Here is a 16095-nt window from a genome sequence, read left to right as displayed (position 1 = left end):
GAGAAGAGGATGCCCACCCCCGGCCTGGACCGAGAAGCGGGTGCCCACCCCCGGCCTGGACCGAGAAGAGGATGCCCACCCCCCGGCCTGGACCGAGAAGCGGGTGCCCACCCCCGGCCTGGACCGAGAAGAGGATGCCCACCCCCGGCCTGGACCGAGAAGCGGGTGCCCACCCCCGGCCTGGACCGAGAAGCGGGTGCCCACCCCCGGCCTGGACCGAGAAGAGGATGCCCACCCCCGGCCTGGACCGAGAAGCGGGTGCCCACGCCCCGGCTTGGACCGAGAAGAGGATGCCCACCCCCGGCTTGGACCGAGAAGAGGATGCCCACCCCCGGCCTGGACCGAGAAGCGGGTGCCCACCCCCGGCCTGGACCGAGAAGAGGATGCCCACCCCCGGCCTGGACCGAGAAGCGGGTGCCCACCCCCCGGCCTGGACCGAGAAGCGGGTGCCCACCCCCCGGCCTGGACCGAGAAGCGGATGCCCACCCCCCGGCCTGGACCGAGAAGAGGGTGCCCACCCCCGGCCTGGACCGAGAAGAGGATGCCCACCCCCGGCTTGGACCGAGAAGAGGATGCCCACCCCCGGCCTGGACCGAGAAGCGGGTGCCCACCCCCCGGCCTGGACCGAGAAGCGGGTGCCCACCCCCCGGCCTGGACCGAGAAGCGGGTGCCCACCCCCCGGCCTGGACCGAGAAGCGGATGCCCACCCCCCGGCCTGGACCGAGAAGAGGATGCCCACCCCCGGCCTGGACCGAGAAGCGGGTGCCCACCCCCCGGCCTGGACCGAGAAGCGGGTGCCCACCCCCCGGCCTGGACCGAGAAGCGGGTGCCCACCCCCCGGCCTGGACCGAGAAGCGGATGCCCACCCCCGGCCTGGACCGAGAAGAGGGTGTCCACCCCCGGCTTGGACCTAGAAGAGGATGCCCACCCCCCGGCCTGGACCGAGAAGCGGGTGCCCACCCCCGGCCTGGACCGAGAAGAGGATGCCCACCCCCCGGCCTGGACCGAGAAGCGGGTGCCCACCCCCGGCTTGGACCGAGAAGAGGATGCCCACCCCCGGCTTGGACCGAGAAGAGGATGCCCACCCCCGGCTTGGACCGAGAAGAGGATGCCCACCCCCCGGCCTGGACCGAGAAGCGGGTGCCCACGCCCCGGCTTGGACTCAGACTTTCCCACGCCTCTTCCTGTTTTCTCCCCGGGATTTCTCAGACCCCTCCCCGCTCCCAACCCCACAAAGCCGGCCTCCCGGGGCCAGTTTCTTGCTCGGGGTGGGGAGTGTGAGTTCTTCGATCTCGCAGGCCCCGCAGGACCAATCCCTCCACGGCCCAATCCGGTCACCCAGGGGCTGGGCGCAGACTTACGGGACCGATCGCTTTCCTCCCCTGGCCTCTGCTCTCGGCTCCAGGAGCCTCCCTGCGGGACTTTCTGGTCCGGGGCCCGGGACGTCCCTCCGGTCAGTCCGGGCTAGGAGGGCCCTTCCCCCGCTTCTGAGAGGAGTCCGGGCGGGGAGTCCGAGGCTGGGATCAGAAAGGATGAGAAGGGGCACAGGGTGGCGGCGCTGGCAGGGGCAGCCAGGGAGGGGCCCGGACCCACGTCCCCCTCCCCCCTTCCCGTTACCCAAGGGAAACAACTAAGACCCTGCCTTGGCACCGAGAAGCGGAAGGATTCAGGACCCGGAGGAGCCGGCGCTGAGCGTGCTGGAGAGATGGCCGCTTACCGCGAGTCTTTGGTTCCCAAACCTAGCCCTGAGGACGCTTCACTGGGGGCTCATCCCGCCCGGGGGGAAGTGAGCAGTAAGGGGGGCAGGGTCGGGGAGGGGAGGGCGCGGGGCTCGGGAGTAGCGTGGGGCAGGGCGGCAGGGGCCTCCCGCCGCCCGTTTGAATCTGCCGCCGGCCGCAGCCTGAGCTCGGCGCGGGCGGCGCCGCCCCGGGGCTGGGGGGATTGGCTGCGGGGAGCGCCCGGGCGCCGTGTGGGCTGCGGTGACAGGGACGGCACGTCCCTGCGGGCGGGACGGAGCGCCACCTGAGGCGGCGACGGCAGCCGAGGAGAGGGAGCAGGCGCTGGCCTGGGGGCTGCTTCGGCGTCTCGGTGAGTGCCCGGCCCGCCGGCCCACTGACCGGCCTGGGGGCGGCCCACGCAGGTGCGCGCTCCCCGCCCCGGGAGCGGGCCGGGCCGCAGGGTTACCGTGGAGGCCCGAGGCGGGGGAGACCCCCCTCAATACACCTGAGAAGCCCCGAGACCGCGGGGCCCTGGCCCGATGGGGAGACCTTGGGACCCCTGGGGAGAAGAGGGCACTCCCGCCCCAACCCACCCGGGGCGCCGGGGCTGGCGCTCATTTGCTGGGGTGGGGGTGGGGGTGGGGGTTGGCGTAGTTCCTTCGGAGGCGGCATTTGATCAGTTGGGGGGCGGGGCGGGCACGAAGCTAGCAAGGATGGGTTTAACGGTGCACCTCCCCGGGTGGTCTCCACCCGTCCGTCCATCTTCCCACTCTCTTCGTCTGTGTCTGTCTCGTTTATACCTACGTACCAAGTACTCCGGTCTGTCTTTATCCCGGGCCCTCCCTTCCGATCATTAGCTATGTATCTACCTGGTACCTATCTCTATCTGTCTATTGCTTTGGGATCCCCCACTTCCTGGACACCAAGGCAGAGGAGGATCAGAGGTGCGTGGGGTGGAGGGCCACCCAAGACCACCGACAAACCACGGAGGGCTTCTCCAGGTAGAGGCAGAAAAGAAAATTTATTAGCAAGTCTCGCGAGAGTTGGGCATGCTCCTCCCCAGGGCGCCGTGCTTACGGAAGGGAAAGCCCCATCCTATACCCTAACGCAGAGAACCCCGCCCCCCACCGTCCCTCCCCTCCATTGGCTGGGAGGCGGGCTTCAGTGTAGGCGCGAAAAGCGGGACGGAGACCCCGGAAGTCAAGCGCAGCCAATCCGAACTTATCTCCTCTAGTAACTAAGTGGTGTGGCGAAGCTGCAGCCGAGGTAAAGGGCAGGCGGGGAAGGGGGAGCTTCCTGGGGCTGGAAACCCGCCCGTAGGGAGTCCGTCGGGGCTTTGTTTGCCAGCTTTGGTGCTGGGGTGGCCCTCCGGCCCTCAGTCCGCTTCCGTCCCCCCACGATCCCCTCATCTCCTTTTCCCCCTGCCTGCCCCAGCCCCCCTTAGGCCTGACGAGTGTGGAGGCTGCCGCCGGCAGGACGCCTAAAACACCAGATGGGTGCTTCCTGAGTCTGTTTTTAAAAATATTTCCGTGAAAACTGTGTGTCAGTATAGTCGGTTCCCTCTGTAGTCCTGAGTGTGCACTGAAAGCCGTCCCTCTGGTGGAGCTGGCCAGGCTTCTTGAGTTACGGGGAATAATCGGACACGCAAGTCTGCCCAAAGCGCTTTTGTTTGGAAGAAGGGTTTGTGTTTGCTGACGGGATTGTGTGGTGTCTGTATACGTGCATCTACACACGCACACACACACGTATCTGTAGGTGCACGTACACCAAGTACTGTAACATTAGGTCACTTCGCCACCACCTGGATGCAGCCACTGTACTGCCGTGGTCCGTTCTGTCCTTCCGGACGAGGACCAAGATGACGTCACTGTGTTGGAGTCAACAGACTCCAGCTAAGATAGAAAGACAGATAGGTGGCCCTGCCCCCAAGGAAATCACATCGTCATGGGAAAGACAGCATGCAAACAACTTGGAACATGCAGGATACACGTACACCTTAAATGGAAGACGTCAGCAGCGGGGGAAAGGGGAAGGGTCTCTTGCAGAAGGGAGGATGTGAGCTGTGTCTTGAAGGAAGCCAGGTAAAGAAGGAGAATATTCTGAGCATGGGATGGATGAGGGTTGGGGGGGGCGGGGTTGTGAGGTACCAGGATAGGTCACCTGGAGAATCCACAGACTCAGGCATTGCTGAGGTCAAGGTTAAGATTTAGTAGGCTTTTCAACGGGCAAGTGTTCATAGGGAACCCGCAACCTTAGAGGGGTACAGGGAAAGTTTATATAGGATGTTCTATAGTGAAACATGTGCCAAATATGCCAGCTAGGTGTTTTTGGGGGGGGTGTTAAAGAGTGGTCAGTTCTTAAAGGAGCATGCCCCTTTGGTATCTACTGAGCAAGTATTTTACCCAAAGTTCATCAGGAAATGGGGGGTGGGGGAGGCAGCAGGCAGCAGCACTACCTGGAGGTGTGGTTTTAGGCCTGAAATGTCACTCAACTAATGGTCAGGGCTGGCTCAGAAATGCCAGGGTGTATGTAAGGGAATGTACATATGTCTAAGTCTAGGGTACGTATGATTGGTCATCATGACCCAGTGCACACTCGGTTCAGCCCGTACACAGCTGGTTCAGACTAACGAGTTCTAGAGGGGCAGCTGGCTACTAGAGCAGGAAGGGAGATGATGGTTGTTGCTAGGGCAGGCTGTGTCCTTGGGCTGGGGACAAACTGCCTGGGACAGTGTTTTGAGGCTAGGGGGAAATGTGATTTTAGAATTGGGGCCCAAGCACATGTACTCGAGCACCCCATCAGGATGCCTTAATGACTTAGATCATCATGAGAGGTGATCTCTTAGAAGTGAAGCCTCCTGGAAGAACTCATTGTTTCTTACACTGCTGAAACGTCTGCAGCTAGCTCACCTTGTAGAGAAACATGCTGTCCTGTGCTAGACCTCCCCCTCTTCGGAGACCTGTTTTTAAGCACCCTACCCACAACCTAAGCTGCTTGTTCTTGAAAAACTTCCAGCCTTTTCTGGTCTGCAGGTAAGCTGGTGTAACTGCCTTTGTTCTCTGTTGCTGGGGGAGATTTCTGTGAATAGATTGTGCCCCCTGAAGCCCAGCCAAAGGGATAAGAGGAAGGAGGGTGGGAGGAAGCTTGTGTTAGGGTATAAATAGACCCCGTTTTCTGTGACCATCTTGTACTTCCTGACTGGCGCCATTAGTGCAATGAGGGCCAGTAGTCCCCTTTCTCATGAGAAAGCAATAAACTCCTGTCTGTTTTCAAGGTATCTAAGTCTTTGTCTTGCTTTTGAGTAGTGGTCTCTGCACCACACATCATCATCATGATTAATGTTCATAGAGGGTCTACAAGTGACCTGTTCTGTACTATGAGTTAGTTGTTATCACTTATCGTTATAATCATATTATAATAATATAATATATTATATGTATGTAATAACATAATATATAAATGATATATTTAGCAATTCTGATGATCCAGTTATGTTACAGTTTTTCATTATTTGAATCCCAGTGAGAATTATTTACAATAAATAATCTTTCACTCTTCCTTTAATTAGTGTATTCAGTACACTATATTAGTGTATTGATTGTGCGAAACTATCATTTTTGTTCTATAAAGGAAATACTGAAATATTGCTTTTTGATTCTAAAACATAATTACTAGAGTCAGTCAACAAGCAGTTAATAACAAAAATAATAACTGTGTGTCTGGCACCCAGCTAAGTGCTGGAAATACAGATACAATTAAAAAGAAAGGCAATCCCTGCCCTAAAGAAACTTTTATTCTAATGGGGAAGACATCACATAAAAGGAAGCTAAAAGTGGAGGGAGGATGAAAAGGAAAGGAGAGATGCCTGATTTGGGAGTACTGAAAAGGAGGTTTGGGGAGTCACAGAGAAGGGCTACCAGGCCAGGGTGTGAATTCTGAGCACAGGTGATATTCCAGGAAGAAGACGTGCCTGGGGCGTGATGAAGTCCAGCGTACAGCCTGATGAGGAATTCATAGAGGATTTATAGCATCAAAAAAATTTAGATTATCTACTCCAAATGGCAAGAATTTTAAGCTTCAAAGGAAAAGAAAAATGTTATTTTGTTATAGTTGTAGATGAAAGTTACAAAGTACTAATAATTGGAGTTGAGGTCAATAGGGATAATCTTTTGGCTTAAATTGTGGAAAAAGATAATCAATGAATCAACAAGTATTTATTGAGTGTATAGAATATGTCAGGCACTGTGCTGGTTGTTGGGGATACTGGTACAAAGAATGAAAGAATCCTTACTTCTAATGATCTTCTAATGGGAAAGATAGCAAGTACATATAAAAATATACAGAACAAATAAAGATTTAATACACATGACACCTACATGGTATGGTAGATGAGTATAGTGATACCTGAATTTGAATCCTTCCTCAGACACTGCATGACCCTGGCAAGTCAATTACCCTCTTTCAACCTTGGTTTACTCATCTGTAAATTGGGGATAATAGCAGCTACCTTGCAGGGTTGTTGTGAGGGTCAAATGAAGTAACATATAAAAGTGCTTTACACACTTTAAAGCATGCTCACTTCCCTATTGCTCCTTACTCTACAGTATACAGGCTAAGACGGATGGTGACTCCTTGCCCTGGATTGCCACCCAGGCAACCAAAAGGTCCTTGGGACTTTTTGACATGCCTAGGCAAAGGGCCTCTCTTCAGGCCTTGCTGGATTTTTGACTTGGCCCTGGGGTGAGAGCATCAGAGCAGTCAGTTGGAATCTGTTTCTACTTCCTGCGCAGGTCAGGCCCGTTTGTACCAGATGGGAGAACTCTTGTCCTGTTGAACAGCTGCAGGACCGTAAATAAGTTTGCATACTTTCAGAATGCAATGTGTTCATCAAAAATGTCCATTTCAGTTAGTTCTAATAATCTTGTACTTATTTTTTTCTCTTCATCCTCTATGTTGAAAAACTATAGGTCTAGCACCTAATTCATGAGGTAGAAGGCTCAGATGCTACCTAGATCCTATCCCTAATGTCCACTAACCTCACTGTCCCTTGGTACCGACCTGGGCTAGCAAAACAAATCACTAATTTTTTGCTCTGGCATTTCACTATCAAGATTTCATATAATGCCTTTTCTAGATCTTTGTGGAATATGGAGGAGAGCTGGGTTTTTACTTCTTTTTAAACTATCTTAGCTAGTTATGTAAATCTCCCTCATCTTTAAAAACATACTTGACCTTACCATCCCCTTGAGCTATCATCCCATAACTCTCCTTCCTTTCCATTACTGGGAAGCTCTTGAAAAAAAGGTAATTGCATTTATTGTCTTCATTTCTTCTCTTCCCACTCACTTTTTAATTCCTTACATATGGCCTTTGATCTCACTCTCAACTGAAATCGCTCTCACCAAGATTAGTAACAATCTCTATTTTAAAAGTTCAGTTCTATCTTATTTACAGTTCTGAATTCTCTCCCACCCACCTTCCCCTTCCCCACTTATTGAGAAAGCAAAAGAAACAAAACCCATTACAAATTTGTTTAGTCAAGCAAAACAAATTCTCATATTAGCCATATCTAAAAAAAAATACTTCACTTTGTACTTTTATTACTTCTCTAGCTGGAGGTAGTTAGCATGTTTCATTATAAATCCTCACAGTCATTGTTTCTATTGTGTTAATCATAATTCCCAAATCTTTCAGAGTCATTTGTCTTTCCAATATTGTTAGTATTATATAAATTGTTCTGGTTCTGTTCATTTTACTTTGCATCAGTTCATATGAATCCAAAGTTTTTCTAAAAACATTTCCTTCATCATTTCTTGTGGACCACCATTCATGACACTCTTAAATGTAGCCAAATCAGATTAAAATGTAATTGGGAAATACTGAACAAAATAGGTAAAAATACAATAGAAAATACATACATAATGTTAATATAGTCAATTCCCAACTTTCTTAGGGTTAATGTTCCTAGAAAACAGTGCAGGAGTAAAAAATACGAATGTTGCTACAATGAACCTATGGGAAATTAGGCTTTAGGTTCCTTTAAGCGTAATCTCTCTCTAGAGACTGCAAAGATACACTTTTCTGCATACAGTAATTTAAAAGAAAAATTAATTCTGATAACATGCACTTTACCAACGCAGCAACCATGAAAAAACCATAAAATGTAATACGTGAAATAAAATAAAATTGATAATGTGCAGACAATTTTTTCTCGCTTGGTATATTCTTCTTTAATCCCATTCAATATCCTTCATAAATTTATAATATCTAATTTTTCTAAAATTCTATTAAGGTACTTCATTTCTTTTTTGTTTTTGTTTTGTTTTGTTTAAATCTGTCTAGGTCTGAGTAGGGCAGATTGAGGTCCTCTACTATTAGAATTTTGCTGTTTCTTTTTCCACGGAACTCATTTTACTTTAGAATTTGGATAATATGCCATTTGGTGAATATATGTTTAGTGTTGATGTGAATTCATTATCTCTGGTGCCTTTTAGCAAAATGTAATTTCCTCATTTGTCTTTTTAAATTAAATGTGTTTTTATTTTTGCTTTATGTGAGATCATGATTGTTACCCCTGCCTTTCCCCCCCCCAAATTTTAGCTGATTGAATTTAGCTATTTCACTTTTGAAGCTAATAGATTCTGCTTCATTCCCTTATTTTGACCCTGTTATCTTACTGTTTCAAGTGCATTTCTTATAAATAACATATTGTTGGATTCTGATTTCTTAGCCAATCTATTGTCCTCTTCTGTTTTATGAGTGAATTCGTCACATTCATAATTGTAATTGCTAACTGTATGTTTCCCTTCATCCTATTTTCTTAAACTTTTCTTTCTTTTTGCTTTGCCCCCTCTTTGAGATTGTTTTGCTTCTGACTAATCCCTCTCTTAATCTATTTTCAGTCAAGTGTTAACTGCTTCCCCTTACTCCTTCTCCTTGGTGTTAAACTTCTATTTGCACAGTATGTTTATTGGAGATTATTTCCCCCCATTCTTTCCCTTCCGCCTCTCCTACTTTATTCTTCTTCCCCACCCTTTCTCTTCTTCTAAGATCATCAGGACATACAGAATCAGTCACAGACCATCTGTCTATGACCCCTGATTACAGAATCAGTTACAGACCATCTGTCTATGACCCCTGATTATGATAGAGTTCTGAGGGACTACGTATATAATTTTCTTACATTAGAATTACAGTCCGTTTTTGTTTGGTTCCTTATGATTGCATGCTCATGTTTACCTTTTTAGGCTTCTCAACTCCTATTTGCATGTCATATTTTCTATTTAGCTCATCTTTTCTTCAGGAGTGCTTGGAAGGCCTCCATTTCATTAAAAATCTCACTCTCATCCCATATTGGATTATACTTATTTTTGCTGGATAAGTTATTCTTAGTTAGAGCTTTTACATTCTGGAATATCATGTTGTGAGTCCTCCACTCTCAATAAGTTTTCACTTCTAAATTGTGTGTGATCCCAGCTGTGACTTCTTGGTACTTGAAGTCTTTCTGGCTGCTTTCAGTATTTTTAATTTTTTTTTTTGTCTGACATATTTCTGGAAATTTTCATTTTGAGGTTTCTCTTAGGTGTTAGTTTTTTTCTCTTTCCACTTTGACCTCTAGTTCTAGGAGATTTCACCATTTGTCCTTTAGGATTTCTTGAAATATTATGGCTAAGCTCTTTTTTGATCCTGGCTATCAGGTACCCAGTGATTGTTAAATTATCCCTCCTCTATGTCAGTTGTTTTTGCTGCGAGATGCTTAATATTTTCTTCCCTTTTAAAAAATATATTTTGACTTGATTTTAATAATTCCTGATATCTGATGGAGTCAGCTTATATTTGGTCAATTCTGATTTTCAGGGATTTATTTTCTTTTGCTCTAAGTTGTTAATTCTTTTCTCATATCTTTTTTCTATAACTCTCATTTGTTTTTAAAAATCATTTTGAGCTCTTTTTTTTTTTTAAATCTCTTGCTTTAATTCTTCCAGGAATTCTAGTTGGATTTATGACTTCACTGCATTTTTCTTTTTTGCATTGGTCTCTTTTTCTGGGTTTGTGTCTGGGGATTCCCTGTCATTATTATAGCTTTTTATGATGGGATTCTTTTTTTGTTTGCTCAGAAAGCCTACTTTTTGACTTTGGACTTTATATCAGAGCTGGGCTCTGAACAGTTCTGTAGGGTTTATCTCTTTTGGGCTTCTGTCCTCTACTGTCCATCAGCTGCTTTCGCAGATCCAGTTAGGAGCCTGCAGGCTTTCACTGCACTCAAAGTGATGTGATCCTGGGTGAAGTTTGCTCATGGCCCTCCTGGTCTGAGCTCTGCAAGCTCCTGACCTAGGTTGGGGTCTGTTAGCTTGTCCCTGCTTGGAAGTTAACCCCCTTGGAGGTTCTGCTGTTTCCCTGTTCTACTGCAGGTTTCATCCTGGTCTGGAGGCTAGAACCAAGTCCCTACTCTGCTCCTGAGATCAGAACCACATAGCTAGTTTACTATTAAACTTGTTGCTTGCTCAGTATGCATATAGAACCTGCTAGCAACTTCTCCTTTGGGATCACTCTGCTCTGGCCTGGATCTGAACAAAGAACAGCCGACCTGCCAGATTGCACCTCTTCCTGCATCTGGCCCTACTTCAGGCATCCCCTGGAATTTTCTCCTGCCATGGTACTTCCTGCCTGGTACCTCGTCTCAGCTATCATTTAGTCCCTGGTCTCTTCCCTCTCCAAACTACACATCTTTCCATTGATATTGCTAAAAAAAAAAAAAAAAAAAGCACAGGCCTGTCCGTGTCTTACCCAAGGATCTTCAGTGCCTCCCCATTACTTTAGGATATAAACCCCTTTGCCTGGCATTTAAGTCTTTCACAATCTGGCTTCCATCTCTTAGTCTCTAAGGGGACTAATACTACCTTTCCCAGTAATATTCCTTATCCCCCACCTACATGGCAACTGATGTGACCCCTAATAGCACAGGATTCAGAGCCTTGTGCTTTCACAGAGGTGATTCTGCCATCTCCACCTTTTATGGCATTTGCTATACTTAAGAGTCCTCCCCCACCTCACTGTCTTCTTTGAAGGCTGTAATTGGGAGGTAGCATGGTAAATTTGATTGATGGTGAACACTTTCTGATTGGTATGTGCCCCTCCACCCCCAAGCCCACATTCCCTACTTCAGAGTTGGTTGGAGAGGACTGTATTACCATCCTCTGGTTATGCCCTCGGACTACCCCAGAGCCTAAAAGAGCAGATTGGAGACCTGGACCCACTGAGCAGGAGGAGCCAGTGGACTGTATTCCATTCTACCTCTTTGAGTCTGTGTACACATTCTCTTCACTTTTACCTTTTAGAATCCTGAGTAGTCCTTTAAGCTCAGGTGCTGGCCAGTTCCATGCAAAGTCTCTTCTGATTTCTCCTGGTTATCAGGGCTCTCTCCTTCCTGACAGTATGTGCAGTATTCCATACCGACAGTCACCCACTTGTGCACTGAAGGGAAGAAGGTGTGTTTTTGCCTCTTTTCAGAGGTCAAGCATGGCTATTTTGATTCGTGTTTAGTTTGGGTTTATTGTTCTTTCTCTTTATGTTGGTGTAGTCATTGTGTACATTTTCCAGGTTCTACCTCCTTCCTTCTGTGTCAGTCCACATAAATGCTTCCATGTTTCTCTAAATTGGTGGTCATCATTGCTTGATTCACATTTCATAGATTTTCAATCCTAAGCTAAAGGCTTTGTATTTTATCCTAAAGCTATTGGGATATTCTGGAAAAGAGACGGGAAACAGGGAGACCAATTAGGAAGCTATTGTAGCGGAGTAATGATGCCTGCCTCCAACCAGGTATTTCTTTCATATTTGTCAGAATCAAGGCATCAAGATGCCTTGAATGATGTAAGACCAGAGATAACTTGGATCCTTTGATTTGCAGTGTCAGTAGAGGCATGAAACAAGGAGATAATGTTCACCAAAGGTATTCACCGCTGTCCTGGAGGAGATCTGGTATAATCTATATTAAAGAGAGATTTCCACTGGTAAGATTTTCCCGATGCTCCAATTTGCAAATGGTTGTGTACCGATTGCATCAAATCTTAGAACACAGCAGAGTCTCCTAAATAATATTTGTGACTGAGAAAAGAGTTTGTCCATAATTACCCACGGAGGAGATGTCAAGGGTAATGGAATAAACAATAGGCAGTAGAATGTCTGTGTCCAGAATATGAGATGCACTTGGATTGACAACCCATGGAGTTCATTCTTCAACGTATGTTTATTTCAGACTGACCTTGCAGCTAGATCATCAGTCATAAAACAGGCATTTCCTAAGTGCCTATTATGTGCCAGGCACTCTGCTAGGCCCTGAGTATACAAATACAAAAGTAAGCTTGTACTTTCCCTCAGAACTTCTGTCCTACTTCAGGATATGTCATGTTCATGAATAAATGAACACTGTATTTCGAAACGGTTCTCAGTGATGAAAGTGGGACATGAACTAGTGGGAGAACCAGGAGTGGCCTCTTGAAAGTGGCTGCCCTAGAGCCGATCACTGCAGGGACTTCGGAGTGAGCTGCCAGACCCGGAGGAGACGAGAGAGAACATTGCTGCCACAGGGGACAGGCAGGAGAAAGTGGTAGGAGGTACAGTAATGAATGGAAAAAATTGAGCAGGCCTGGTTGGTTTCAATGAGGTCACAGATCCAGTGATGTACTGGAGTATTTAGAAAGTATACATGCATTTAAAAAAAATATATCAGAATAAGTGAGGCTTTTCCCCAGAATTCTTCATTTTGAGGACTGAAATTTGTGTCAGGCTGCCTCAACTCTAGACATCCTGCCTCCTCTGCACCACTCGAGTCTACTGCTTTTTAAAATTTGTTATTCCACAGGGGACTGGGCTGCTTCTGACCATTCTCTGCTGTCTCCCCACCCATAAGGTCAAATATGGGGAACCAATCAGGTATTTCTGAGGGAAAAAAGTCCACCTTTCCTCTAAAATCCAGCCCTTCCTGAGCTGCCCTGGTATCATGATGTATAAAGATCCATGGTAGGAAGAGGAAGAAGAACAAGCATTTATTAAGCACCTACTATGTGCAAGCGTAGTGCTGAGCACTTCACAGATATTTCATCTGATTCTCACAACAGTCTGGATGCTGTTATTAGACACATTTTACAAATTGAGGATGGCAGAAGTTGCCAGGGGAAAGGGTCCCACATGTACAAAAATATTTAGAGCAGCTCTCTTTGTGGTGGCCAAGAACTGGAAATAAAGGGATGCTCATCAACTGTTGAATGACCGAACAAGTTGTGATATATGAATGTAATGGAATACTATTGGGCTATATGAAATGTTGAACAGGAAGACTTTGAAGAGGCCTGGAAGGACTTACGTGATCTGATGCTGAGTGAAAGGAGCAGAACCAGGAGAACTCTGTACACAGCAACAACCACGGTGTACGAGGAATTTTTCTGGTAGACTTAGTCCTTCACAGCAATGCAAGGACCTAAAACATTCTCAGAGGACTCTTAAGGCAAAATGCCTTCCACATCCAGAGAAAGAATTATGGACTTGGATTGTAGAATGAAACAGACCATTTTTTCTTGTGTTTTGTTTTGTTTTATGATTTTTCCCATTCATTTTAATTCCTCTATGCAACATGACTAAGGTGAAAATGTATTTAATAAGAATGTATGTGTAGAACCTATGTAAGATTGCACGCCGTCTTGGGAATGGAGGGGGAAAAGGGGGGCAGCGAGTGGGAAAAAAATCTAAGACATATGGAAGTGATTGTAGAAAACTGTAAACAAATAAAATAATTTTTAAAAAGTTACTAGGATCACACAGCTAGTTGAGTGTCTGAGATGATTTGAACTCAGATCTCCTTAATTCCAGGCCCAGTGCCCTCCAACTACTCTGTCTAGGCATCTCATTCATTGCCTCGAAGGGGTCATAGAAAGCTTTTGAGATGAAGGGTTAGACTTCTCTAGGACTATTGTTGATACCTTCCCTTCTCTTGACATACCCTGAAGTATTTATCATATGCAGGGTTTGGTGAGTTATATCCCTTTCTTTTCCTGGTTGGTCATGTGTGCCTCAGCCCCATTCATTTCCTTTCCTTGTTGCCCCTTCACTAGAGTGTTTCCTTAAACCTTGACTCCTTAATTTACCTTTCAAGACTTCTTTTTTATTACAGAATGTCATAGAATTTCAGAATTGAAAGAGAGTTCAGTGGTCATCTAGGTCAACTTATACCTAAAAGGAATTCCCTTCTATTATGTATTTGACATGTGGTGATCTAGCTTGAAGGTTACTACCTCCTGAGGCAACCCATTACTCTGTTGGATACCTCTAATTATAAGGAAGTTTTCAGATTGGGTTGGGTAAACTTTGTGATGCACTAAACTAGCTAACAAACACACCAATTCTTACCCCTTTTAAACTGCTATGACTCATTCCTTTATTAATTCTCTATCCAGGTTCCAAGGCAATCCAGAGGTACATTTCAATAATTGCTCATACATTAATAGAAATTCACATTCTCATTAATTATTCCATTAGTTCTGAGCATCCACTCTATTTTAGAAACTAGAGAAACAACTTTTCCCCTAAGTTTTCTCTCTTCTCTCATTCTGTCTCACACAAACCCCTGGGAAGCACCAGCTTTGGAAAATGCCTTATGGGGAATCCCAGGTTCAAGAATTACCGAATTTGAAAGCAAAAGAAATGGATCACAGAGAGACAAAATTTTCAGATGCATCATGTCCCATAGAAAAAGACAGTCCAGATAGTTCTACAGTATGTTGAAGATCAAAGACAGTGAGTACTGGCAGAAAGAGAGTTGCTAGTTCACTGCCTAAAGTACATGAACCTTTAGCAGAGGGAGTCTAAACCACAGAGTGGCATCATGAGTCTTGGGGAGATTGTGTAGTAGGACTCTGGAAAAGGGAAGGCAACAGAATGACAGAAAGTTGTTCCCCAGATAAAGACCTCTAGTTTGATTCCCTTCTGAGAGTGGGGTATAGCTAATGGACTATTTTTGTACTGTGTTTCTGTATTCATTGGCCGTCATGACTCTTTAGTGTTTTAGACATTTTTGGTAAAATAAAGGCTGTTCCATATCTAGTACCCATATTGTGTGTACATCAAGTGCCTATACAGGGGCACTCTTATCCACATTTTTCTAAATGTAGGTTAAAAAAATTTATACCTTGGAACTTTTCCTGGAATAACATTAAATAGTTAAAGCAGTTAAACCAAAGAAAGAAAAACTGACCCTTTAGTGTTAGCCCCTAGGACTGAATGTGATTCATGTGATCCCAGAGTCCTTGGGAACACTGGCTATTGGTTGCCATTTTCAAGATTCTTTCTTATTAAGTAAAGATTTTTAAACATCTCTCTATAAAACACTTGTCATTGGACCAACATTTTCTTGACACTTTCTTTCTACCCAGAACATGGGAAGGCTTTACTTTAAAGAAGAGAAAGCTGTTCTGAGACCACACTAGTCCCAGTTTCCCTGATGAAGCTTCCTGCTCATCCAGGGCATAAAAGGTCCCCGCCTTATAAAATCGAGTCTCCTTGGATTTGATGGATTTCAGAAGCTCACAGAAGTAAACTTACTCTGGATTTCCATATGGAGATGAGAGGGAGCATGTCTAGAAATGTGGTTGGTCTCCCTGCTTCAAGTCTCTCCTTACTCCAGTCCATCCTCCACTCAGTTGACAAAATTGAAATTCCTAAAATTAAAATCTGACTACATCATTTCTCTATTCAGTAATTCCAGTGACTCCCTTTTACCTCAAGGATTAAATATAAAATCTTCTACTTAGCTTTTAAAATCCTGTATAACCTAGCCTCTTCCTATCTTTCTAGCCTTCATACACCTATTACTCCTCCACTGTTATCCAGTGACACTGGCTGCCTCACCGTTCAACATGTCACTCCAGCTCCCAACTCCAAACGTCTTCACTGGCTGGCCCCTATGCCTCAAATGCTTTTCCTCTTCATCTCTGCTTCCTCGTTTTCTTGGCTTCCTTCAAATTCCAACTAAAGAGCTGCTTTCCTTTATCTTAGTGCCTTCCATCTGAGATAACTCCCAATTTGTCTTGTTTGTTATATGGTTGATTCCATTTTGTCTTCCCCATTAGGCTGTGAAATCCTTGAGAGTAGGAACTGCCTTTTTCCTTTCTTTGCACCTTCTTAGCACAATGCCTCTCCCATTGTAGACACTTAATAAATGTTAATTGACTAAGCATTATTCTGTCCTTGTTGCAAGGGCAACTATGTAGTACAGTAGATAAGAGTACTGGGCCCAGAGTCAGGAAGACCTAAGTTCAAATGTGGCGTCAGACACTTACTAGCTGTGTACAAGTCACTTAACCCTGTTTGCCTCAGTTCTCTC

At 46.1% G+C, this 16095-nt stretch overlaps 1 protein-coding gene across 10 annotated transcripts in view; it reads left to right on the top strand.

The window, feature by feature from the left end:
* The first annotated feature begins 1118 nt into the window (after nucleotides 1–1118).
* The window catches only part of ICA1L (islet cell autoantigen 1 like), a 71692-nt gene continuing 56715 nt past the window's right edge, over nucleotides 1119–16095 (top strand). For 2 of the 10 annotated variants that reach the window (XM_072617313.1, XM_072617311.1), the window contains exon 1: nucleotides 2951–3799. In XM_072617313.1, coding sequence (XP_072473414.1) covers nucleotides 3663–3799 — 137 coding nt within the window. In that variant the 5' untranslated portion in view covers nucleotides 2951–3662. Of the gene's footprint in view, nucleotides 1454–1666; nucleotides 1794–1961; nucleotides 2089–2858; nucleotides 3800–4499; nucleotides 4751–11663; nucleotides 11732–16095 lie in introns of those variants that run through there. The other 8 variants (XM_072617319.1, XM_072617316.1, XM_072617314.1 and 5 more) reach the window with 8 other exon arrangements.

Source organism: Notamacropus eugenii, chromosome 6 (genome assembly GCF_028372415.1).
Source record: "Notamacropus eugenii isolate mMacEug1 chromosome 6, mMacEug1.pri_v2, whole genome shotgun sequence".
Taxonomy (NCBI): domain Eukaryota; kingdom Metazoa; phylum Chordata; class Mammalia; order Diprotodontia; family Macropodidae; genus Notamacropus; species Notamacropus eugenii.
This window is presented reverse-complemented; position numbering and strand designations above follow the sequence as displayed.